The sequence below is a fragment of the Myxocyprinus asiaticus genome, chromosome 24, assembly GCF_019703515.2.
Source record: "Myxocyprinus asiaticus isolate MX2 ecotype Aquarium Trade chromosome 24, UBuf_Myxa_2, whole genome shotgun sequence".
Lineage (NCBI taxonomy): Eukaryota > Metazoa > Chordata > Actinopteri > Cypriniformes > Catostomidae > Myxocyprinus > Myxocyprinus asiaticus.
Window position 1 is genome coordinate 13,466,288 of NC_059367.1, and position 27,467 is coordinate 13,493,754.

A 27,467-nucleotide genomic window follows, 5' to 3' on the forward strand; every position below is an offset into this window, starting at 1 on the left:
TGATATTAACGACCAGGTGTTACAACAGCAATGTATGTGATCTTTTAAGAATAGATAGTTTGTGGATGATTGTGTGTGTTTTTTTTTTAAACAATTTCTTTTTATAAATTTTCCATTAAAAGCAATGCATCCCTGGCGCCCTCTTGCGGATTAATAACCCACTATAACTTTATTTAACTGTTTGTTTCTTGAAAAACGTCCAAAAAACATCGAACATGATCTACATTTGTCGCTGTTAGGAGAGCGTTTTTCCTACAGTTTTTTTTATTTTTTATTTATTTATTTTTTTATTTTTTTAATGTGACTTATCACCTGCATGTCAGTATTAATCACGTTAATTTATATATTGTGACATCATGTGAACTGTACTTGTTCGGTCGTTTGTTTTCTCTAGTGTTTCAGCATGGAGGATTCAGTGGTCATCCTTCAAGATAAAAGTTGCAAGTTCTCCTATCATACTCAGGAAGAGCCTGTTGTCACTGCAGCCTCGGGAGCTTTGCTTGTGGGATTTTATTGGCTCTGGAAATGATTAGCACTTCCTGGCTTTCAGAAAGTACCCACATGTCTCAAGGTACACTGGAAGTCATAAAGTACTGCCTTAGATTGTGTAAGTCAATTGCACAAAATTCAAAGTGGGCAGTGTTTTTTTAAGATGGCAATAATCTCCACTTTGCCATGTGCCTTTGATACAGAGAACAGAGAGGAAATAAGTTCATTAATCAATCATTGATACTGTGCAGGTGCCTTATTTGCCCTCTGTAGAACACAGACCCAGAATGCAATGAAAGTACTGCATGGGAGAGCAGGGTGTCTGGCAGATCTGGGCTCTGGGGATGGGTGGCTGGTGAGTCCTTAACACATAAACATAAAAAATAAAAATAAAAGTTAATGAATGGAAAACATTCCATAGTATTTTAAATATTGTGCAAAAAAAAAAAAAAAATCTAACATTTAAAGGGAAAGCTCACTCAAAAATGACCCATGGTCTAATGATGGACTACACTCTTAAAATGGAATACATAGACTATCAATTAATTGCCAACAAAAGACTTCATCAGCCAACTAACACAGGAGAATGCATCTATGTGAATTTCTGCAGTTAATCCAGGATGGACTTCAAAGACATTAGTCATTAATCTTACAGTTAGTACAATATCAATAACACTTACTTAGTTTACAAATTTTAAACCATGACTTGCACTGCACTTAAATATCTAATATTGGCATTTAGTTAATGCTGTTTTACCAGAGGCGAACTGGCCCCCACAGTGAGCCTGGGCAGGGTTGCACCAGCTGTGCGTAAGGTCTCGCATAAATTGGGATGTAAAGTTCACACTAAGGGCTTAGTAACTACTAGTTAGTTTGTAACTAAGTCAGTGCTTAATTTGGTTGCACCACCTGTTTTTAAGGCAAGACTTAACTAGTAGGTCGTAAGCTCTCCGTAAAGTAATGCGTAGTCACGTAATATGACGTTTACTTGTATTGATCCATTAACCAACCTTCAAATTTGTACACAAGTGTTAAACAGCTGTGAATTACAGTTTGATCTTGTTACGGCTGATGTTCAAACCTTGTTTGCTCACGTAAATGTCAGCTGTAATAAATTATATCCCTATTGAAATACGATACGCAATAAAACAAGATTTCATTAATGGTATATTGGTATATATAAATAACAATATTTAATAACTGTATCTAAAATGAATAAGGGGCAATAAATAAGTACTAATACAACAGGCTGGAAAAATACACATTTATTCATTTTAATATCTATTTCGTATGTTGAAACTTGACACTGGATGGCGTACACAGGAAAGTGCACCGTTAGATCGGTTTCATGCTGAAGAAGTACGTTTTTTACATAATGTTTTCTTGAGTGTCATTGCCAACATCATCATATATGTTGAAAGGTCTGAAGCCTGTCAACAAAACATGAGCTCACTGATGTCATTAAGTGAGTCTGCTTTTTTATTCCATCAGTTGCTCCTGGTCGGAGGCTTCCGTAAATATTTAGTTTATACGTAGGGTTACGTCCTACCTAAGTTTAATGGTGCAATGCTCAAATATTTAGTAGTGACTTAGTGCCCATTTACGCCACAACTAGGCTAAGTTGTAACGTATGTATAGCTGGTGTAACTGGCCTCTTTTTTCTCCCAAGGTTATTTTTCTCCATTAACCAACATCTTATAGAGTTTTGTGTTCCTTGCCACAGTCGCCTTTGGCTTGCTCACTGAGGTTCTGATTACAATTATTTAATTATTTATTTTTATACACAATTTACAATTATATTTAATCAACCTACACAATGATGACTCTAAGACTTTATAGATATTACAGATCTATCTTCTGTTAATGCATGATTTTCTGTAAAGCTGCTTTGAAACAACGTGTGTTGTGAAAAGTGCTATACAAATAAAAATTGACTTGACCCTCATGTTGCTCCAAAGCTGGATGACTTTCTTCCACACTTTGTGTTCCATGGAAGAAAGTTAGTCATATCGGTTTGGAACAACCCTGTATTGATAACAGAATTTTGAAATTTTTGTAGAACTATCCCTTGAACATAATATTAATGCACATATTTGTCTTCCATAACATAAACATCTAACAAAAATCATAATCATGTATTTTAGTTATACTATCTAACATTTTACATTTTTAGTAACTATAAATCTCCAAGTGCTATGAAAGATTTACAAATGAAGATTTGTGGATCTAAGAACTTTCTGTTTCAGATGCTTCTGATGGCTTTCTGCAGATGACTACATTCTCACTACAAAACATGGTGAGATGCTTTGCAGCTAGGAAGGAGAGGGGCAGCATAGATTAAAAGATGGGAAATGATGTATATCAAACTATAAAAGGAACAACATATTTGAAAACAATAAAGCTATTAATAGTTTTGCATGACTTTGCATGCTATATTTTTTTCCTTTTAAGAACTGGGGACTTCTTAAATGGATAGCACTTTTTGCTCCTGTTGTATTGATTGCAAGAATTATTAGTCTTGTAGTTGCAGTTAAAAATATTTCTCATGTTTTTTTTTTGTTGTTTTTTTTATACATTGAAATCAGAAAGCACAAAATTGGAGCCAAGGGCAGTCTGCCTTATGTTCGGTTCCCTATCTGTCACTCACTCGAAGTTGTGTCGATGTAGTGACCCTAGGGGTCATTCTTGGGATCCCGAGACACCTCTGGTCTTTGATAAAAGGCCAATGAAAATTGGCGAGTGGTATTTGCATGCCACTCCCCCGGACATATGGGTATAAAAGGAGCTGGTATGCAACCACTCATTCAGATTTTCTCTTTGGAGCCAAACGGTCATGCTCATTGAGCTAAATTCTACTGTTCATTCACCTCTGCTGGATCTGACAGTGCATTTCAGCGGCTTCTCCCTCCTCTGCACTGGTGCACTGCAGAGAACGCCCCTGGGCGCTTCGGCAGAAAAAAGAGAGTATATTTTCCTGAAAGAGTATATTTCTCTAAAAGAGCGGCACACAAGGAATGTCTTTTTAAAGATACGTCTTTTTAAAGATGCCTATCCGATTGTGTGTTATTCCTGGTTGCGGTCGTTACCTCTCAACTTCAGACGGTCACGATCGCTGTCTTTTGTGTCTGGGCGTGACCCACACGCAGGCAGCGTTCGTGGATTGTTCATGTTCTCAATGCGAGAACATGACCATGGCAACGTTGTGGTCGCGGCTTGCTATCGTAAGCCACCCCAGCGGCTCCCTGCCTCGGTCCTTCTACCTATGGGTTTGAGGCCAGAGCGGCTAGCACTGGGGGCGATTTGGGGACTCCAGTGGGATCGCCTCCGCCGGGTATCCCCCCGCGGACCTCCCATTCCCCAGCACGCTTCGGGCTTCCGGATGAGTCCACTGGCTCATCTCACGGCGAGTTCGACCTCTTGTTTGGAGCCCGCAAGGCTGATGAGCTCTCGAGCGCAGCATCGTAGAGCGGGCTTGTCCAGTCGGACGCAGAAGCCTCAGCTGGGCTCTCCCCTTCGGGGTCAATTGCCCAGTCACAGGCAGATGCAGAGATGATGGGCATGCTTTCCCGGGCGGCCGCGCTGCTCAAAGCAGCCATGTGCTCCAGTGCCTTTCTTCCCGGAAGTGCATGAGGAGCTGACAAAATCATGGGAGGCACCTTTTACTGCCCGGTCCCGATCTTTCAGCTCCCCCGCCCTCACTACCCTCGATGGCGGGGCGGCCAGGGGCTATACGGCAATTCCCCCGGTGGATAAAGCGCTCGCGGTGCACCTATGAACGCAGAGCGCCACCACCTGGCGCAGATGCCCAAATCTCCCATCCAAGCCCTGTAGGTTCACGTCATCCCTGACGGCCAAAGTCTACAGCGCTGCTGGACAAGCCACCTCTGCCCTGCACGCCATGGCTCTCCTGCAGGTCCACCAAGCCAAGGTGCTAAAAGAACTGCACGAGGGTAGTTCCACCCCAGATTTGATGCAGGAACTGCGCTCGGTGACCGACCTCACTCTCCGAGCGACGGTCACGGCACGGTCTCTCGGGCGGACGATGTCCACATTAGTGGTCCAGGAGCATCACCTTTGGCTCAACCTGGTTGAGATGGGTGTGGCCGACAAGACACGATTCCTTGCTGCCCCATCTCCCAGGCTGGCCTATTCGGCGACACCGTCGAGGACTTTGCCCAGCAGTTTTTGACAGTGAAGCAGCAGACCGAGGCTATCCGGCATATCCTGCCCTGGCACGGCTCAAGATCCTGCACCCCATCTGCTCGTCGCCAAGGGCGTCCCCCTGCGGTGACTGCACCAGCTCCGCCGCAGCCTGCCCCTTCAGCCCGGCCCCAGCATGGAACCCACCGCAGGAAGCAGACACCACCCGTCTCACGGCCAGCCGCTAAGAACCCACGAAGGTCGTCAAAGCGCCCCTGAGATGGGCGACCCAGGGTCGATGAAACCCACTGCATTGGAGCTGGTAGTAACACCACTCTATCCCCCGGTGGAGGGCCGGGTGGAGAATCTTTTGTTGCCTTTTTATTTGATTATGCCACATGCCAAAGTGGCTGCGGTACCCAACAGTTCAGCAAAAGAGTGGTTTCCTTCTTCCCTGGGTCACATACCCGGTGTGCACGGTTGTCATCACGACCACCGTTCACGGGTTTTTCCTTGCAGGATTGGCGCTCCAGCGGCGGTCTCCCTGTGGCACACATCCACCCCCGATGTGGCAGTCTCCACGGGTTATGAGGACAGGCCTCTTCCTCCCCCATCCCAGGCTGTTCTGGGGGTGGTCACAAGGAGCCAGGTAAGTGCTTCGATGTCCCTAGACTCAGCACGGCCACAACATGGTGTGGCACCTCGAGCTCCGCCCCGCCGCGAGGCCCCACCTGCCGGTACGTCCAACGACATTGTCCCTTTGGTCCCCCTTGCGCGGAACTTGGATGCGTGGCTTGCGCTTTCCAATCCATCGTGATGGCTGGTCCGGACGTCCGACTCGGCTACGTGATTCAGTTCGCCAGGCGTCCGCCCAGGTTCAGCGGTATCCACTTCACCTTGGTGAAGGACGAAAACGCTGCTACCTTGCTGGTACGCCCTGACTGAGGCGCCTCTCGGCATAGACGCGTTGGCTCACAGCTGGCCTCCTGGCCTACGCAAATTTAAACATCTATTTGGATCGCACGCAGAGCTTTAGGTTCTCTGAGCAGCTCTTTGTCTGCTTTGGTGCACAGCGGAAAGGAAGCGCTGTCTCCAAGCAGAGGATTGCCCACTGGCTCATTGACGCCATAGCTATGGCATATTACGCCCACGACGTGCCGTCCCTGGTAGGGCTACGAGCCCATTCTACCAGGGGTGTAGTGGCCTCCTGGGCCCTGGCCAGGGGTGCCTCTCTAGAGACATTTGCAGAGCAGCAGGCTGGGCAACACCCAACACCTTTGCAAGGTTCTACAACCTCCGGGTGGAACCAGTTTCGTCCCAGGTAGTGGCACGCAATACAAGTGGATAAGCCCAGGATAGCCGGCCGGGTGTATTGCTTGCACAGAGTGCCTTCCACCTCCTTTTGAGCTGAAGACGTGCGCCATTAATTCCTAGTACTGTTCACAAACTGTGTTCCCTGGTTGACTTCCTCCGAGCCCTGTGGCAGTCGATTTTTCGGAGAAACTCACTGCCGGCCCAGTACATGTGCTAACTAAGAGCCCTGTTCTGGGGTAGGTGCTCCACATGTGGCGGTTCCTTGTAAGGTAACCCCATGCGATGTATATCTTCCGCTAATTTGTTTCGCTGTTGGCAAACTGCGTCTTCCTTGGGCAGAGCCCCCTCTGCCACAGTCTCCATGTTTGTAGCAACTCCTCCCCCATTGGGTAGAATCTACCATGAGACTTCTCCACATGGTCGGCAAGACCATGTGACGTATTTTCCACTTAAATACCCCCCCCCCTTTGGGCAAGGTGTGGTCTCCGCGGTGTCTTCCCTTTGGGATGGACACCCCCCGACTAGACCTGGCGGCCCAGTCGGATAATCCCCCTTCTTTTTTAGGGAGTGGAAAAAAAAGAAGGGGAAAAGAGGCCACGACTGGGTTAGCCTGTCTCTATCTTTTGGGTAGTCAACTTGTCCCCAAAGGGCCGTTCAACACTCATAACTATGTTGGGGGAGGTTACGTGTCGACCTGGTGTGCTGGCTATGAGGCACACAGTAGTCTGCCCACCACACACCGCCAGTTCACGTAACACAGTTCAGCCAATTGTGGCGTTTCGTATAGGGACCCCTAGTGTCCCTCCTGCCACAACGCTGAACTACCCGCTGAAATGGCCGGACCTTATATCGGCTCCTCAGCATAAAACCTGAATGAGTGGTTGCATACCAGCTCCTTTTTTACCCATATGTCCGGGGGAGTGGCATGCAAATACCACTCGCCAATTTTCATTGGCCTTTTATCAAAGACCAGAGGTGTCTCGGGCTCCCAAGAGTGACCCCTAGTGTCACTACATCGACACAACGTCTCGTTCCCTCCATCAGGGAACGGAGGTTACACAAGTAACCATGACGTTATGTACTGACAGGGTTGGGAAGGTTACTTTTAAAAAGTATTCCGCTACAGATTACAGAATACATGCTGTAAAATGGAATTTGTAATGTATTCCATTAGATTACTCAAGGTCAGTAACGTAATCTAAATACTTTGGAATAACTTCTTCAGTACTGGCAAATTTTTTACTTGTTTTGACTATAAACAAGTAAATAAAGTAAGAAAATTCACTTAAATTTATCATGCTTTAAGGATTTTTTAAAATATTTTTACAGAAAAACAATATTTAAATTCTCATTAAGAATAATAATTTTTTAAGTACATCTTTGCTCTAATATCAAAGGTCTTACTAGAGAAAAAAGTTATGCTCCAACGTGCATTTTTGTTATAGATATATTGGTTGTAGCTTTCTATACGATGTTAAAGGCTACATTGGTTAGCATTTCTTGTAAAAATATCCTAACCTCATAAAAATAACATTGACAAGGCATGTAATCGTGTATTTAGTGGATTTATGTTTCATCTGTCAAAGCTTTTCTAACTGTTTTCTTGTTAAGCTTGTAGAAACTTGATGTAGCTCCTCTATTAAGCTCCCAAAGGAAAATTCCTCAATGACGTCATATCTACCTTTTCACTCACAACAGTATGAACTTGTATGAATGTAACGCATCTTAAGAAAGTGTTTCACTGCTGTTCGAAAGCTCCTCAGATTGCATCGTATATATGGATAAATGTTTTCCAACTGAATAGTCTAAACATTAAATGCAATAAATGACAATAAAATACAAAGTATTCTCTTTTTGAATGTAACTGTATTCTGATTACCAATGATTTAAACTGTAACTGTAGTGGAATACAGTTACTAATATTTTGTATTTGAATTACGTAATCCTGTTACATGTATTCCGTTACTCCCCAACCCTGTGTACTGACATACATATTTCACAGGTACTGGTTCTTACAGTGTAGGTTTGGCTTGGATGTGTTTTTGTAGCTATTTTCTGCCACTGTAGAGGATTTCCAGTGCACTGGCTTTGAAATCAATTCCATCCTAACTGGATATGCCAGAATCAAAGCATTGTGGAAGGGAATACCTCCCAGCACAGCAAGTTTTATAAACCAGGACTTTTGGAAGGTATTGTATAGTTAAAGTTGAAATGTGTAATATCTGTGCAATTAGTTAAACATGCTTTAAACCTTTAAACATGCGTATTTTATCTCAGATTTTATTTCACATGTCCAACTGTTGATGATTCAGTTTGATCATTTTCCGTCCACAGACCGATTTTTCCAAATATAACAATGTGACTGTTTTCTTGGCACCTGGTGTGGTAAGTACAGAACACACAGATGTCCTCTATCCATTAATACTGTGCTCATAAAAAGAATGAGGACTGTATAAATATATATGGACTGATTTAAAAAATAAAGAACTATAGTATTTTTCTTAATGAGTACAAAGATAGCTAATATTATATAATCTTAATGAAAAACACTAGCAACAAAATTACTTGGCTGACTTTCCAAAAAATAAAAATAAAAGCTATTCATTCATGCCAAATACAGTGTGCTTTGTGGTCCACAGATGGAGGTGTTGAGTAAAAAACTAGAGAAAGAGTTACCTGATGAGGCTCGTGTGATTGCCGGTCGCTTCCCATTTCCTGACTGGGCTCTTATAATCACTGGGGGTGAGGGACTGGACTAGACATGGGCATATGACATGAGCACCGTACAGAAGCTTTCAACACAAGCTATAAGTAGATGAAGTGTAAACCACCTTACATGATGACAAAAAGCTTTTTTTGAGACTATATGCACTGACATTGATTGCATTTACACGCACAAAATATTCTGATATGAATCAGAATTTGGTTATATTGTGATTATGAATGCGTCTTGTGAACATGCTAAACCAATCATCCAGTTTCTATAAATCAGACTAAGAAAGCTGGCAAATGCCTGTATTAATCAGAATTTTGGGTCTTGTATCCATAGTTTTCCTGACTAAACACTGGCTAGCGCCATGAGGATTGTAATATCTGCTGAACTGCTTTCTGCTTCTGGTCTCTATAAGAAGCAATATAAAAACTACCAAAATGGACAGAGACGAAGAACAACAACCATTTTAAGTGTTAGTTGGAGTTAAAATGAGTTCAGGCTCAACTTTTGCAGTTGTCATAAAAACGAAAAACATACGCCGATGCAAGTGAAAACAGGCTTCCGTTATGAACCTTATTTAGAATATCCACTGGAAAAGAATATTGATTTATTTATACATTTATACATACACATATTTATTTTTAATTTATACATTTGTGCATGTCAAACAAAGGTAATTTTGGGTGATATGAGACAAAAGCAGTTGTGGAAAAAGTCAAACATTTTTGAAGTGAGGAGGTTACAGACATTAATGTACAATAATATTCACACAGACTTATGTCCTACATTTTGCAATTCATTGCACTTTTGTGTGTTATTGTTAAAGACTTATTCTTAAAATGATGTGCATGTAAACGAGGTCATCATTTTAATTTGTTCTGTCAATGTGCCATGACTGTTTCATGTTTAAGCACTGCCTAAAGGAAGAGTTATTAGTCACTTTTATACAACATACACAAGGTACAGTATACAGTATGTAAAGCATAAAAGTTGCCGACTTTTGTATTAAATACAAAGTGGTTTTTTTTTTTTTCTACATGGCTACTGGCAAGTTGGTGGTATGACTGCTTGTATTTGAACTAATCTGTGAATTGAAGAGCCATCTTTTTGTCTGCTATCTTAAGATGTCTACATGACCCATGCAAGCTGGGACCACACATGGACGTGTCGTTTAACTTAGAGCCATAGCACACCTGTAGTGTCACGTAATTTTGCGCTAGTGACTGAGGTAGCCCTAGATCATGCATGCATTTAATTCATTACATATAAAAGTTTATTTTTGTAAGTCAATGTAAAAATTGACATGAACCTGAATGACAGTTTAGTGCAGGTCAAAAATGCATATTTTTGGTTTTGGTGCCATCAACTGTGCTGAACAGCAGACAGACAGCAAACTCTACACATCATATGACCTTGGTCTGCTAATGTGTCTTAGAATGGCAAATCCAAAAAGATTGTGATGAGTCTCTCCAGCATGTGTAGGTCAAGACAGGTAAATAGAAACTGAAGCCCCATAGACTGAGCTTGACCTTCCTGACATTTCACAAAGTCCCAGACACATCAACCACAAATTTATCCCAAGCATAGGTGTTGTGTGCCATTTTAACCACATGGTGATGCTCTGACACTCCTATATGAATCAGAAACTTTACTTTTTCTGTACCCAGAACACGAATTCGAAATGTCCTCTTGTCTTCATAATAGTTTATTGACAATCAATGCATTGTTCATATCTAGCGAGTTATTGCTTTTTATTGACAGGAAAAAAGATCTGCAGCTATTAAGAATTTCTGAACAAGAAACCCTTATGATATGTGGGTGTGCATATTGAAGCTGGGATAAACATTCTTAAAATGCATCTGATGTTATGCTCTAACATTGTGTATTAGTTGTCTTTTTTTGTGTCTTGAATGTTTAATCGTGGAAACTGTGAGCAGGTTTATAGAGGACAGACCTATAGAGGAGACCACACGCGCCTTATAAGGTCTTACCGTCTCGTGACGCAGTATGTCTGGAGGGGAGGCGCGCGGGCGCTGCGATATAAAAGCGAGGAGACACGCCGGTACAGCAGCACTGTGACAGCACACACAGTTAGTAGAGTCATGGAGACATTGAAGGATATCTCTTACCCATCAATAACTACCAATAACGAAAAGACGTGTGAGTTAAATAAAATAAGTGAGCATGGATGGAAAAAGTCAGAGGATAACAGTCGGACGGGCACAGAGAATTCAAGAATCATTACAGACCCTAATACTGGAAAATGTTACTGCCGGGGAAAAGTTCTAGGAAAGGTAATGGGTTTAATATTAATGCAAAAAATAAAAAAATAGTTAAAATATATTTATAATCCACATAACATTAATATTATATATAAATATTAATTTTCTGGTATTTGTGCAAGTGGTTGTGCTTTTTTGAAAACCTGTTAAAACTTATCCTGTGCTTTCTATATGCCATACAGGGAGGTTTCGCAAAGTGCTATGAGATGACCGACCTGTCTTCAAGTAAAGTCTATGCAGCCAAAATCATCCCGCACACGCGCGTGTCCAAGCCGCACCAGAGAGAAAAGGTCAAACAGACGCACGGCACGTGCGTAAATAAAGATTGAGCAAGTGAGTGATTGATCGAGACCCCTCACTGGTGTTCTGTATTCTGTTCTTCTAGATTAACAGAGAGATCGAGCTGCACAGAGCTCTCAGCCATAAACACATAGTGCATTTCTACCACCACTTTGAAGACAAAGACAACATCTATATTCTGTTGGAGTACTGCAGTAGAAGAGTGAGTAGCCTACCTCACTTTTTAATTGTAATAGTTTAAGACTTGCCATTGAGAACCCTTGTTTAATTTTTGTTGACCACTAATCTAAATATGGGTATCAGCTTTGGTAAAAATCTAATGCAAATGATTGTTTGGCTCCTAACGTTTTTGGTAATGCTTAGTTTTTATCTTTGTTTAGTCACTAGCTCATATACTGAAGGCACGCAAAGTCCTAACAGAACCTGAGGTGAGGTATTACCTGAAACAGACTGTGTCTGCTTTAAAATACCTTCATGACCTAGAGATCCTGCATCGAGACCTGAAACTAGGTATGCATGCAAACACTCTCTGCACTTGCATGATGTATATCAACATTCCATCAGTTCATATACAGTTGTGCTCAAAGGTTTGCATACCCTGGCAGAAATTGTGAAATTTTGGCATTGATTTTGAAAATATGACTGATAATGCAAAAAAAAGAACTGTCTTTTATTTAAGGATAGTGATCATATGAAGCCATTTATTATCACATAGTTGTTTGGCTCCTTTTTAAATCATAATGATAACAGAAATCATCCAAATGGCCCTGATCAAAAGTTTACATACCCTTGCATGTTTGGCCTTGTTACAGACACACAAGGTGACACACACAGGTTTAAATGGCAATTAAAAGTTAATTTCCCACACCTGTAGCTTTTTAAATTGCAATTAGTGTCTGTGTATATATAGTCAATGAGTTTGTTAGCTCTCACGTGGATGCACTGAGCAGACTAAATACTGAGCCATGGGGAGCAGAAAAGAACCATCAAAAGACCTGCATAACAAGGTAATGGAACTTTATAAAGATGGAAAAGGATATAAAAAGATATCCAAAGCCTTGAAAATGGCAGTCAGTACTGTTCAATCATTTATTAAGAAGTGGAAAATTCGGGGATCTCTTGATAACAAGCCAAGGTCAGGTAGACCAAGAAAGATTTCAGCCACAACTGCCAGAAGAATTGTTCGGGATACAAAGAAAAACCCACAGGTAACCTCAGGAGAAATACAGGCTGCTCTGGAAAAAGACGGTGTGGTTGTTTCAAGGAGCACAATTCGACGATACTTAAACAAAAATGAGCTGCATGGTCGAGTTGCCAGAAAGAGGCCCGGTTACAATATGCCCGACAACACCTTGACACGCCTCACAGCTTCTGGCACACTGTAATTTGGAGTGACGAGACAAAAATAGAGCTTTATGGTCACAACCATAAGTGCTATGTTTGGAGAGGGGTCAACAAGGCCTATAGTGAAAAGAATACCATCCACATTGTGAAGCATGGTGGTGGCTCACTGATGTTTTGGAGGTGTGTGAGCTCTAAAGGCACGGGGAATCTTGTGAAAATTGATGGCAAGATGAATGCAGCATGTTATCAGAAAATACTGGCAGACAGTTTGCATTCTTCTGCACGAAAGCTGCGCATGGGATGCTCTTGGACTTTCCAGCATGACAATGACCCTAAGCACAAGGCCAAGTTGACCCTCCAGTGGTTACAGCAGAAAAAGGTGAAGGTTCTGGAGTGGCCATCACAGTCTCCTGACCTTAATATCATCGAGCCACTCTGGGGAGATCTCAAACGTGCGGTTCATGCAAGACGACCAAAGACTTTGCATGACCTGGAGGCATTTTGCCAAGACAAATGGGCAGCTATACCACCTGCAAGAATTTGGGGCCTCATAGACAACTATTACAAAAGACTGCATGCTGTCATTAATGCTAAAGAGGGCAATACACAATATTAAGAACTAAGGGTATGCAGACTTTTGAACAGGGGTGATTTCATTGTTTTTTTTCATGTTTTGTTTTATGATTGTGCCATTCTGTTATAACCTACAGTTGAATATGAATCTCATAAGAAATAAAAGAAATATGTTTTGCCTGCTCACTCATGTTTTCTTTAAAAATGGTACATATATATTACCAATTCTCCAAGAGTATGCAAACTTTTGAGCACAACTGTATGTAGTTAAAAATCTTCCGCTTTATCATTCTAAGGCAACCTGTTTGTGAGTGACTCAATGGAGCTGAAAGTGGGAGATTTTGGGTTGGCTGCCAAAATAGAACCAGTCAGCAACAGATGCAAAACGATCTGTGGTACACCCAACTACCTGTCCCCGGAAGTGCTGAACAAACAGGGCCATGGCTGGGAGTCTGACGTGTGGGCTCTGGGCTGTGTCATGTAAGTCCGTCGCTCTCATGTGTAGGTGGTTTCCTCTAAAGTCAGGCTATATTTGGAAACTCCTGAGTATAATTAGGCAGTGATTACAGTCTCTGTGTAAATGTATGCATTCTTCACATTTTTGTTCTGTTTGGCATTACATTTGGTGCTTTAGACCCCGTTTTTACATGGTATTAAGATGCGTTTCGGGTGATCCAATCACATGTGGTCAGACTTAGACAGGTCTAAACGGAGTCTAAAATGTTTTGTGATCGGATCACAGAAACCACATATGAATGTGGTAAAAAATGCATGTGTCCACATCGTATTTGAGGTGTAAACGTAAATCTTCCTGTGCACGTCCCTGCAGCAGTGATGCGCCACCCCTCACCTGACAATCAACTTCTGTGCTAAAACTAGAGTTTAAACTTTGCCGTTTACGAGCGGCTTTAAAAGGAAATAACCGTCAGATCGGAAAATTAAAAAAAGTGGATACATACATAACCACGAGAGCTTCACGGATCTTCTTTAGTGTGTCTGATATCAGGGGTGGACTGGCCATAGGGAGCACCTGGCATTTTTTCCGGTGGGCCGCTGGATAATTTGGGCAGCCTGCTACTGCGCAAGCACCGGCCCATCCTACAGGTGATTAGGTGGCTGCCCTGGGCTCCAAAATGGCTGCGCAGACTTCATAACAAAGAGAAAATGCAATAAACTCTGCAAGACAAACCAATTCAATGGCTTTTATTTTGAAATTACTTTCACTTCAGAGTGCATATCCGTATGAGTGAATCAACTGACATACAAATCACAATAATGGTGACAACCAAAAACAACACATTAAGTATAAGATGAGCTCTAAATAATCACTACATGACAAATAACTGCAAGTTACAACAAATACAATAACAGTAGTGTAAATAAAATCGTCAAACAGTAAAGCTATGTACATAGTCATATGGATAATTTATTCATACCGCAAAGCATTACTGGGAGCTGAAGCGTGGCTTGCTGAATAATGCTCATGCCTGATAAATAAGTCTTGAAAAATATTTCTTTGTAGCTATTTGAATCTTTGAGGATTACTTTGTTTAAAGGATAGCAGAAACAGCTTTTCACTTTTTCTCAAGAATAATCTGAGGAAGGAATTAAAACACTGCAGATATAAAGATGCTACAAACTCACATAGAGTGAAAATATGACCAGTTAATCTGCAAATGATCTGCAAAGATCTACACTTTAAAAGGTATGTTTATTTATTTATTTTTACATATATAAATATACAAATATAAATATATGTACAAATTCTGGCCAAATTTGTTTTCACTGATTTTAAAAAAATAAACATTTACACATAGTTATGTGAGTAATTGACATGAAATTTTAAGCATTGTCCTTAGTGTCCTGCTTTGTGACACTTTCTTCATCTATTTTAAACCATATTTTATGATCTTGTATAGCTATATATACATATAATATTATTATTATTATTATTATTATTATACAGTACTTGTTTTTTCCACAACCTCATATTAACCAAGACAATAGTTTATTTACACTTCCAGAAAAAAGTTGAAAGGTGATTAAGATCTTTAAAAACTTTGAAGAAATGCTGACTTGTCACAGCACATAAAATGCACACTTTCCCTTGTACTTTCATGGACATTTTAACCTAACATCTGTATGTTGGGAAAAAAGTTTTTGGACATGTTCTTTGTCTGAACTATAAAGTGCTTATTTTTAGTGCTTTCTCTAAAAAATCCACTCATCACATTTACAGTGGTTTTATATGTTTTAAATTTATGACAGTTTTTGCACTGGTGGGGCCCGTTGTCATGACTAGCAGTCAATAGAAATGTCTTTTTTTTTCTTTTCAACACAAACATTTGAAATTGAGTTGGAAAATTAAATCAATGAGCCAGTGCGTTATGGTGTGGTGTGTTGCGGGCTGGGTTTGGTGGGCCGCTCTGGGCCAGAAAGTCTAGGGCCACTTTTTAGTCCCAGTCCACAACTTTCTGATATTAACACAGATGACAGGTAATCCACTAAAATAATGGACTGCTTGATATGTTGCGTTTGTGCTTAGATTAAATTTCAACCACATCTGTGAGAAACAGATCCGAATCCGAACACAAGTGGTCACAGGAGACACATTTAAATGACCAGGTGTAAACAGCCATGTGTCTCACCTGATCACATGTGATCGGGATCACTCGAGATGTATCATAATACCAGGTGGAAACAGGGCCTTAGATTTAGTCTTGAAATAGCAGCACATGGAAATCACTGGTGTACGGTTTGTCTCCAGTGGTGACCTGGTGTCCAAAAGTCAGGAACAACATTGAAAATCTGTGATTCACATTCGAATTTAAATATGGAAATAAAAAGTTTTAGAATTTAACTTTTTTTTAAACAAATAAATGTTATGAAGTAATCACGTTAATTAATGTAAGATTGTGTGCTAAATCAAGGTCACTATTCTTTGTGTTACCCCATGTGACTCTACCCTCCCTAGCAACTGGGCCAATTTGGTTGCTTAGGAGACCTGGTTGGAGTCACTCAGCACACCCTGGATTCGAACTCGCGACTCCAGAGGGGGTAGTCAGCGTCTTTACTCGCTGAGCTACCCAGGATCCGATTTTTGCTTTTTTTAAAGAAAAGGAGTGTCAGTTCTCTTGGTAATCAACATTACGCCACAAATGCTGTCGATTTAGCTTAACTTGTATTGAACCCGGAATATTCCTTTAACTTCTTTGTACAAAAGGTCAGATTTTCTTGCTTCTATTGAAGCATACAGAATGTTCTTCGGTACATTCTCAAATCATGCTGGTATTAACATGGATTATCAGGTTTTGCACCAACTTGTGAAGTCCATACCAGCTCAAGTCTATGCTCTCATTGAAGCAAAAGGGGGTCATACTAAGAAATAATGAAATTAATTAATTAATTTATTTTTCAATTTATCTTTTCCCTCAAATTGTTATGCTGATAATATAATTTGTACTTAAAAAGCTGTATTAAATTAGAAAAATGCAAAATAGAAGCACTTTTACTAGGTGTCTCAGACTTTTGACTCCACTGTATGAGTGAAACCCTTATTTAAATGCAATATTTATCTTCATGTACTGTATTATTTTTCTCCAGGTACACAATGCTCTTGGGTAAACCTCCATTTGAGACCACTAACTTAAAAGAGACATACCGTTGTATTCGAGAGGCCCGCTACACCCTCCCCGCCACGCTCGCTCTCCCCGCCAAACAGCTGATCTCCAGCATGCTTGCACAAAACCCCGTGGACCGTCCACACCTGGATGAAATCATGCGGAATGAATTTTTTACCCAGGTTAGTTTATTTGTTTGCAGCACAGGTTTCAGTACATCCGCCAAGCTGTTAGACACTTTTCGTCAACCTCTGATGTTGTGATGATTTTGCCGCAGGGCTTTATGCCAGAAATGCTTCCTGTCAGCTGCTGCCACTCGGCCCCTGACTTCCACATTTCCAGTCCAGCCAAAAGCTTCTTCAAAAAGGCAGCTGCAGCTCTATTTGGTGGCAAAAAGGACAAAGCCAAGTACTATGAAAATATAAGTAAGTGATTGCTTTAAACTTAATATGTACTACAATGTTGTAACTATGTAATAATACTGTAGTTACTACATTACTTTTTTTAAAGGCAAGACCATGCATAACTGTCTTTCTCCTGAATGACAGATCGGTTAGCCAAAGAGGAGGAAGACATATTCAAGCTTCGTCAAGACTTAAGAAAGACTGCTATAAGTCATCAGATTACTACACACTTATCTGAGGTGAGCAGTGTTCCCTTTTTAGCAGACTATAATAAGAAATTCATCACCAACTCAGAGATATTAATGAAGGTTAAGTGCTCGGTCATTCATGAAAATATACACCACTGTTTTTCCTCTTTAGGAAGGAGGAACTCCATCAGCACCTACAAGAAAGCCTGTTACCCAGGCAACTGCCGGAAGGCCGCAGACAAGAGATACCATTCACTTGATTGTTAGAGGCAGCTTGGGCAGCTGCAGTAGCAGCAGTGAATGTAAGTGTGTGTTTCACCTGTTAGTTGAAGCATGGATTTTTCCCCCCGTCTGACTCCCCAGCTCATTAGTAAGGCAAGCTGAAGCATTGTATCCCGCTGTCTCTCTGTAGGTCTTGAGGACAGCACCACTGGCACTGTGGCAGAGGCTGTTATTAGTGTTCTGAGAGGCTGCCTTGAACACATGCCTAAAGGTGAGTAAGCCCTAATTACACGCTTCACACTTCACAGTCAATATTTTCTATACCAAATCCATTCTATAGAGTAAAGAAAATATGGAATTGTTCCACCTAAAAGTGTTTTTGTTATTTTCTCAGCTGATAGTCTGCCTAGAGGAAATGGATGTAATAGCTTAAAGTGGGTGACTAAGTGGGTGGACTATTCCAACAAATATGGCTTTGGCTATCAGCTGTCTGACAACACAGTGGGCGTCCTTTTCAACAATGGAACGCATATGAGTCTCCTCTCTGATAAAAAGTAGGTGCTTCAAGTTGACAGCTTGCTAACTCCATTCTGCTCTTTTAATATTCAACCCAGTTCTTCATTTGTAATGCCATTTTGATTCATTTTGGAACAGCCAAATGTTACACAATACATATTCATGCATTACACTATAATTTTGACTCAGTTTTAGTTTTTATAGATTCATTATGATTTCCTTTGTCAGTAAATAAATTCAAGTTATTGAAACCACTTTGATTACTTAAAAAGTTAAACAATAGTTTACCGTAAAAGTACATGTATTGTCTTGTTAAACTTAATATACATTTTCACCGTTAACTAAGTTAAATCATACTTTTTATTCAATTTTTTTTTTTTACAGTATCTTACCATAAAATTACATGTATTGTCTTTTTAAATAAAATACAATTTTCACCGTAACTACCATTTTTGCAAGGCAAAACAAAGCCATATATAGTAAGTAAATGTAACAGGTGGCAGAGATTAGCGCTACACAACAGTACAGTTTCTAGATGGTCTTCCAAAGGACAACAGTAGGGAAGAAACATTGCATGTGGAATTGCACTGGAATTGTCAACTGATTCACAAATGGCATTAAACATAATATTTTGGAAAAGGTAAACATTTAACAAGCCCCTTCTATAGTTATAGAAACAAACAGTGAATATTGTGTTGCATTGACTATGTAGTAAATGATAAATCTGGCATGTCTCTGTTTTGTAGAACTGTTCATCAGTATGCTGCACTGGGCCAGAGGTCTGTTTTCTCTGTTGTTGACGCACCTGAGTGTGCCGTGGGCCAGGTCACTATCCTCAAGTACTTTGCCCACTACATGGAGGAGAATTTGATGGATGTGAGTATTCTTCTTATTTCACCTTTTTGTGTTTATATTCAGCTCTGAACTTGTTTGAGTTTAAACCTACACTGTAAAAAATGGTAACCTTGAATTGTTACCTCGAGGAGCCATTTCTACCTGATCTAACCTTAAAAATGAGTTTTTCTGGTGTAACCTAATTTATTCAGGTTGATTCAGTGATGTTAAAAATACTGTTGACTTCAATAAAACCAGTTAATTTAGATGTTACCACATGAAGCACATTATTTGGTTAACACTTTTTTCAGTGTATGCTTTCTTGTCTAGACTTCATCTTATACAAGAAGCTGTTGTGTTGTTAAAATATATTGTTTATCCTTACTTTTCATGCAGGGAGGGGATATGATAAATGAGCCAGATCCTCAGAAGTCCAGAATATACCTTCTGCAGTGGCTGAAATCAGACAGAGCTCTATTGATGCTTTTCAATGATGGCACATTCCAGGTAAAATTATAGTCATCTTGGTTCATTACCATACAGCTCTTACCTCTTTGGTGCTGTTACAATCGAAGATCCAGCATAGCTGTTACTGGGTCAAACTGACCCTACATTACAAATCAGAGCTAAAGAGTCACAATTTGCTGTTTGTGACGGAGTGTGTGTGAGAGACATGAGTGACTATGAAAACATTTTACAGTGCCATGTTGAAATCACATCTGTAGAAGATGTCATGAAGTTTCAGGCTGAAAAAGACATTGAAGATGGAGCATGTTATTTCTGTGTCACCAAACGAAATTGCAAAAATTACCACTGTTTTCAAAGAGTTTCCAGAAAACACCCCAAGTCTTCCATTGGTTGTACAAACAGAAATGACATCCATCAGCTTTATTTTGCAGTATGTTTGTGTTTAAGTCTGAAATGGGTCAAAATGGCACACAACACACTACTCACAGAAGTGTTAATGCAGCAAATCAGTGTTAGATAACCCTTTCTCCTAAAAACTTCTGCAGAACTTCACCACAGATGTAAAAAGCTATTGTCTTGTGTTCTGTACACCCATCCGAACCTCTGGGTAGTTATCAGTCAGGTCTGTCTTTGTTGAAGTAGCACAGATAAAAAGCTGTGTACTGTACACTACAGCACTGATGGAAGAAGAAGGTCACAAACCTTACAGTAATAACGTCCGGCATCCTGTGAGAGTGTTTCGAGAATAACAAAGCCTTTTTGTTCATCTCCCAACAGGTGAACTTCTACCATGACCACACCAAGCTCATCCTGTGCACACAGCAGGAGGAATACCTGCTGACATACATCAATGAGGAGCGAACGTCATCCACCTTCAAACTGAGCACACTGCTCAGTGCGGGCTGCACAGCCGACCTGCACAGCCGTCTGGGGTACGCCCTAAACATGCTGCTGCAACGATGCAACTGAGACTGACAGATGAAGAGGCCACACCACAAAGGAGCAGTTATTGACTGGATGTCCTACAGTACGGAAATATTTTGGATAACTGAGGCAGAATCACTGGATTTACAGTTGAAGGGCTGAAGTTTAAAAACTGGAGGAATTAAGTGATATGTATCTGAAATGAGATTAAAGAGGAAAAATCAAATCTGGGCTGGGCTGGGACCAGGGATCCTTTGAGAAAAATCGGACTGCTTGTGTGTGTGTGTGTAGGGTAAAGTGTTGATGGATCACACATGCATACCATACAGATTATTGCAAAAATTATTGTTTGTTTCTTGAGATCACTTTCTCCTCTGTTCTGACCAAATATTTATTGTGTACATAATTCCTGATTTATTTATTTAATGAATAAAACTCAAAATTCTAATAACATTCCAGTCTAGTGATTTTTTTTTCTTATAGACTGTGGGTATATTGTCTCTTCCGAAAAACACATTTTAGATACTATACTTATTAAAATACATGAATCACACCAAATCAGATATTTAAGATTAAAGAAGAGCTCTTACTCAAGGGCGTGTGGTCAAATTGAGTGGCAAAAACTTTGAGAGTCACTCTTTTCCCTCCACTATTTCACAACTCCTTCGAGAAAAGCCAAAATACAGTAACTACTAGGGATGTCCCAATAGTGAAGCTGGTATTGGAAATGGGGTCTGATACCATGCTCATGTACTTGTACTCGTGCTCGTAGAAATGATCAGATACCAAAAACCGATACCATCTGACGTACCAATGTCATTCTGTAAACATTCAATGCACAAATTAAAATCACGTTATGTCCTAGTGTGATTGTTAAACAGCAAAGGCTGTGATTTAATTAGATAAATATATAGTTTGCATGTACAGCGTGCTTTAAATGTGTGCTTGTGAAAGTGTGGAGCTGGTGTTGTGCTGACTTAAAGACACAAAGTGCTCATACCTGTTAGAGATCCTTGGCTCATACACGGAAAACATCTTCATGAGCATCGCGCGCTCTTCTACACAATGATCACTGTAAGACATTATAAAAATATATTTTTTATTTTTTGTCAGTGCATGATTTCCTGTAAAGCTGCTTTGAAACGATGTGTGTTGTGAAAAGCGCTATACAAATAAAAATGACTTGACTCTGTTTGTAGCAGATGACTAATTCAGTTTGTAGCACGATTTAATAATCACTTTGAGTCAGGTAGTGACCGGCTTTTCCGGACTGAGAAGCTGCCATCATAACAACACAGAAAGACTTCAAAATAAAAGCTCAATTTATAATTGAAAAAAGTATGACAGAAATATATCACTACTGTGTAGTTATGTAATATTCAGTGTAATACTACTACTAATAATAAATCAAAAGTAATTGTATTATATTTAAGCAATATCTTACATCTGTGAAGCTCTGTTATGCAGCACATTATTTGACAAAAATAACTCCAATGTTGTATTTTGGATTCTGCTGTGAGGTTCTGAATAAAAGCATTTCATTTAATTAAATTAATACAATATTATGTTGAAAATTAATTGTTGTATTTTCTTTTGATTAAAGTTTTAATTAATTAATTTATTTAAACACCCTTTTGATGATAAAATTGAAAAACTCTTGATATGGAATTAATAAAAAAACAAACAAACAGGTATCGGACTCGGTATCGGCAAGTACCAAAAAGGAAGTATCGGTACTCGTACTCATTTAAAAAAAAAAAAAAAAAAAAAAAAATTTTGATGCCATTTTAGTGTTGGCATAGTTACTGCTTTTTCCCTTTGTAAGACAGTACTGTCTTTATTTTAATTGACTAAAACTGATCACCATCAGCTTGGCTTCGTTTGGCTCAGTAAAGTCATTTGTCGATGTGAAAAACCACACATTGACAAACAACTAATGACTCATATGTTAACATAGGTGCAGGGCAAGACAGACAAACCAAAGCCACAAACCAGGATGGAAATACTCCTAGACTGCAGCCACACTGAGAATCCGAGTAACACCTTCAGTTCACTGATTGTTGAAACAGGGCAAGGCCTAAATCCTGAAAGAGCCATATGATGTAACTGAAGCATATGACAGAGAACTATGATATCACGAGTCCGCTTTCTAGATAGTAGTAAAAAGGATAATAGAAAGGAGGAAACATATAAATATTTAGAAAAATGTCAGTTGAATGATACATGGCATTACACATCAAATAAATTACTTGCATCTCACAATTAAAGGAAGCTTTTGAGGCAAACTCCCAGGAAGAGTAAGGATTTGGGCTCTCATATATAATAGACACCTCAAACAGTGAATGTCAAAAATTAATGGCATATCATGTAATGTTTCTGGTAAATATTTAGTCACTTTTATCTTAGAAGGAAAACTTTGCCGATCAGGAACACCTTCTGCCTGTCAATCATTTTGCATGATTTGGTTTGCTGAAATATCTTTGTAGTTTTTTTTTTTTTTTGAAGAGTGGGCATGTGGTCAAAGGGATGGGGCAGACTAATTCAGTGTCTAATGGAAGTTAGCAGACGTTTTCTAATAGCCCATTTGGCAGGTATTCTTGAAAGGAAATAAGTTAGCAAATAAAATATCAGGTTAAAGCTAAGAGACGGTTTCCTTACTATGCTCCCAGCATGTAACAATACAAAATTATTTACTATTCAATAGCACTGTAATCTGTCAGTCACTACATATTAACACCCTGACATCAATATTATATCACTGAAAAACATTTCTCTGGCTTAAGAATTTCAAGCATTAGTGCTTTTGTACAGTCCTTCTGGAAATAATTATTCAGGTCTCTTCACCATGCTTTTAGGCATTTTAAAGAAATGAATTGTGTTATTCTGTATCTCCCTGACCTGATAAAAATGGGTCTGGCAGACTCTCAACAATCCTCAGCTTCAGCAAGGATGAATCATATACTCCGGTTGTCACACTTTTCTTTTGAAATTCTTTGCCAACTCTACAGCTAAACAAGTGTTTCTATGAACGTGTATGATGTGTGCATATGCATTGGTTTGTGCTTGTGTATGCATATGGTGTATGCATATGTACACGTGTTTGTTCTTATATGCTTGTGTTTATGGGTATATGCATGTGTGAGGTGCGGCCTCTTTAATAATGTCACAGAGACATTGTGGTGGTAACGCATGGGTTGTGCTGTTGTGTGGGCTTCACAGACGATGAAACATTGTTTAGATCAAGCACCCAAACTGATCCAACCCTCAGATTTCACATTTGACCCTGTAAGGGTGGAATAAATCTTCAAATTGTACCAGAGGGGAAAAGACATTTACATTTATGCATTTGGCAGGCACTTTTATCTAAAGCAATTTACAGCACATTCAAGGTACTGTACACATTTTGTCAGTTTGTGTTTCCTGGGAATTGAACCCATGCCCTTGCCATCACTAGCACAATGCTCTACCATTTGAGCAACAGGGCAAATTAATTTAAATTATTTACTTTCACAAGCCCACTCGCTACCACATTGTGAGTTCACTTTGAGAGTCTTAAAAAAATAATGCTATTGTAAGGTAAATATAGTGTATAGAGGGTCCATTAAAGCAATCTGATGCAGGAACATCAAACATGTTCAACAGAATTATGAAAAGGCATACCTTGCAATCACTTGAGCAATCAGCAGCTCCACAACCTTGTTGGCATTTAGATGAAAGGAAAACTCAGGCAAATATACCAGGCAAAGAGGTTTTACCAGCAGTGCTATGAAATTTGGTGTAGCTGGATATTTACACTTCACATTGGCTCCTTGCATTGGAGCAGAACTCCTTCAGGCCCAAAATCACATGTATTCCACATGAAAGAAACCCAATTGGAACATTGTCTTATTATGAATAACTTTTTGTTGTTGAAAATGCCAGCACTGCCCACATACACATTGGCTCTCCACTTGGCTAATAAGCCCAGTTCAGTTTCTGACGTCAGAATACCTATCTTGAAAAGAACATTAACTTGTTTGTGCACAAAGAGCACAATATTTACACATTATTTCTTTTTAACACATCATCTAGGATGCTCCAGCCAAGGCATGTCTGAACAATTCTGATTGGATCTGTAAAATCAAGACATCATGTCTCGTATCAGCCTAATAAACTTATGAATACTGTATCAGCATTTCATTTTTAAAATAGTACTGTGGTGTAAACATGGTACAATGATAGAAATACTATGAAACATTCATATATACAGTTTAACGTTCTTAATGATTATTATAATGATTACCATGGATTTCCAAGGTACTTCAAAGAATACTATGATGCCAACACGGTACGTGTATAGTTGTATTGGTAAAAGTGGTATTACCATGGTACAGTGTTTATGATATACTAATGGTATCAGATTGTAATACTATTGTATTTTCATATAGGCGATACCATCAAACTGAATGATTACTGTATTAATGTACCATGGTACTCCTAGGTACCTTAAAATAATACCATGGTACTACCAGGGTAAATGTTCAAAAACCATCGTATTACCATACGTCCAATTCGAAAAAATAAATAAAACATGGTACAGTGATGGTATCAAATGGTAATAATGGTATGGAATGATTACCATATTCATGTACTCTAAGGTACGTCAAAGAATTCTGTGGTACTACCATGGTACATTAACAAAAATCATGGTATTGCCAAAGTGCCATACCTGCAGAAAAACATGGTACAGCAATAGTATCAGATGGTAATGTCATTGTACTGAATGATTATCATATTTATGGTACTCCCAAGGTAATTCAAAACATACCATGGTACCAGGGTTGGGGAGTAACGTAATACATGTAACGGGATTATGTATTTAAAATACTATTCCACTACAGTTACAATTTAAATAGTTGGTAATCAGAATACAATTACATTCAAAATGTATTTTGATTACTGAAGAGATTACTTTGCCTTTGCAATTTGTTTAATTTAATATATAGACTATTCAGTTGGAAAACATTTATCCATATAAATGATGCGATCTGCTTTTGAACAGCAGTGAAACACTTAGAGATTTGTTTCATTCATACGAGCGCTTTCACAGTGTTGTGACTGAAATAGTGGATATGACGTCTTTGAGGAACTTTCCCTATGGAGCTTTATAGAGTAGCTACATTGTCTTTCTACAGTTTAACAAAAAATAAATAAATAATAATAATTAGAAACGCTGTAATGTAGCTGCTGGCATAGGCAATGACGATGAAGTAAGACGCCAAGTGCAATTTACTAAATAAACGTGAAATCCAAAACCCTAACTATAAACGTGAACTAAACATAAACATTACTTGACATAAACGTGGCTTGACATAAACATCTAATATCACATTCAATACCTGACAAAGGACAATTGTGACATGAGGGCTTAAATACATGACATGGGAGAACGAGACAAACAAGTTAACCAATGAACAAACAGAAATCTAAACAAGATAATTAAACAATAAACCAATGAAAACAAGACACATGAACATGGAGGGAAAACAGGACATCACATGACAAGGGATCACATGACATGAAACAGGAACTAAACTTTTCAAAATAAAAGACATGAAATACATGAACACACACATTAAACATTACAAACGCTTTGACAGATAAAACATGAATCCAATAAATACGTGATTACATTGTCAATGTTTTTATGTGGTTAGGGTATATTTTTTTAAAGAAATGCTGACCAGTGTAAACAGTGTACAATTTTTCTGCCTCATTCTATGAACAGAATCCACATACGATCAGAAAAGGATGTTGTTGTGTACAATCTGTGGGGTTTTGAAGTTTGAAGCAGCAAAAATGTGTAAATTGTCATGTAAACATTTAGCTTTATGCTAAGCTAAAATGCTATTTTTTTGCCTTTACATGCATCTGCTACAAGGTGCGATTATATTTTATAATAAATTCTATTTAAAAAAAATCACATTAGAGTATATATATATATATATATATATATATATATATATATATATATATATATATATATATATATATATATATATATATATTTTTTTTTTTATTATTTATTTATTTATTTTTTTCAAGTAAGACCTTTGATATTAGGGCAAAGATGTACTGCCAAAATGTTGTTCTTAATGAGAATTTAAATATTTTTGTCCTGTAAAAATATATATATAAATAATTAAAACAAGATAAATATTTATCAAGATAGATATTTAGGCTTTTTTTCAGAGAATGTATTTTTACAATGAAGCGTATTTTCTTACTTTATTTACTTGTTTATAGTCAAAACAAGTGAAAAAATCTGTTAGTGCTGAAGAAGTAATCCAAAGTATTTCGATTACATTACTGACCTTGAGAAATCTAATGGAATACATTACAAATTACATTTTACAGCACATATTCGGTAATCTGTAATCTGTAGAGGAATACTTTTAAAAAGTAACCTTCCCAACCCTGCATGGTACACCACTGTACATGTACAAAACCCCATGTTATTATTGTTGTTCCAAAAAAGGGTACAGTGATGAAATCAGATGGTAATACCATGGTACCGAATGATTACCATATTCATGTACCAAGTGTACTCCAATGTACTTCAGAGCATACCATGGAATTACCACAGTACATGTACAGTACAAAAATGTTGTATAACCATGTTACAGTGCCCATAAAACATGTTAAATTGATGGTAATAACATGGTATGCTTGTATAGGCAATACCATTGTATGGATTGATTACCATATTCATGTTCTATTGTACTCAATGGTACTTCAAAGAATACCATGGTACTATCATGGTACATGAATAAAAAAAACATGGTATTGCCTTGGTAACATTTTGGGGGAAAAAAACATGTTACAGTGATAGTATCAGATACCATAGTTCGTTCATATATACTATGCTATAGAATGATAACCATGTTCATGTACCATGGTACTCCAAGGTGCTATAAAGAACACCATACTACTACCAGAACACTGGTAGTGTGTAGCCCGCCATGGTATTACCATCATATCCATACACACACACACAAAATTCCAACATGGTTCAGTGATGGTATCAGATGGTAATACCATGGTATGTTCATACTGTATATACCATTGTATGGAATGATTACCATTTATATGTCCCA

General features: G+C 39.0%; 2 protein-coding genes across 2 annotated transcripts; both read left to right on the forward strand.

Annotated features, from left to right (window-relative positions):
* Positions 1-403: 403 nt before the first annotated feature.
* Positions 404-8,762, forward strand: si:dkey-190g11.3 (uncharacterized protein LOC567059 homolog). Its single transcript, XM_051652891.1, is given in 6 exon segments — positions 404-571; positions 741-756; positions 759-844; positions 7,992-8,132; positions 8,278-8,328; positions 8,583-8,762. Coding segments are annotated over 6 exon segments (642 nt in total).
* Positions 8,763-10,715: 1,953 nt separating this feature from the next.
* Positions 10,716-20,784, forward strand: LOC127414695 (serine/threonine-protein kinase PLK2-like). Its single transcript, XM_051652886.1, has 14 exons — positions 10,716-10,950; positions 11,121-11,228; positions 11,324-11,440; positions 11,619-11,748; positions 13,452-13,635; positions 16,759-16,957; positions 17,053-17,200; positions 17,324-17,418; positions 17,540-17,669; positions 17,780-17,860; positions 17,984-18,143; positions 18,852-18,981; positions 19,336-19,446; positions 20,185-20,784. The coding sequence occupies exons 1-14, from the start codon at positions 10,759-10,761 to the stop codon at positions 20,374-20,376; spliced, it is 1,977 nt and encodes a 658-aa protein (XP_051508846.1). The 5' UTR covers positions 10,716-10,758; the 3' UTR covers positions 20,377-20,784.
* Positions 20,785-27,467: the final 6,683 nt, after the last annotated feature.

Bases quoted from the DNA above. Each gene is read 5' to 3' on its own strand.
- LOC127414695 (XM_051652886.1), top strand. From the start codon at position 10,759: ATGGAGACATTGAAGGATATCTCTTACCCATCAATAACTACCAATAAC. The intron at 13,636-16,758 runs GTAAGTCCGTCG...ATTTTTCTCCAG, and splicing joins TGGGCTCTGGGCTGTGTCAT to GTACACAATGCTCTTGGGTA. The intron at 17,670-17,779 runs GTAAGTGTGTGT...GTCTCTCTGTAG, and splicing joins CTGCAGTAGCAGCAGTGAAT to GTCTTGAGGACAGCACCACT.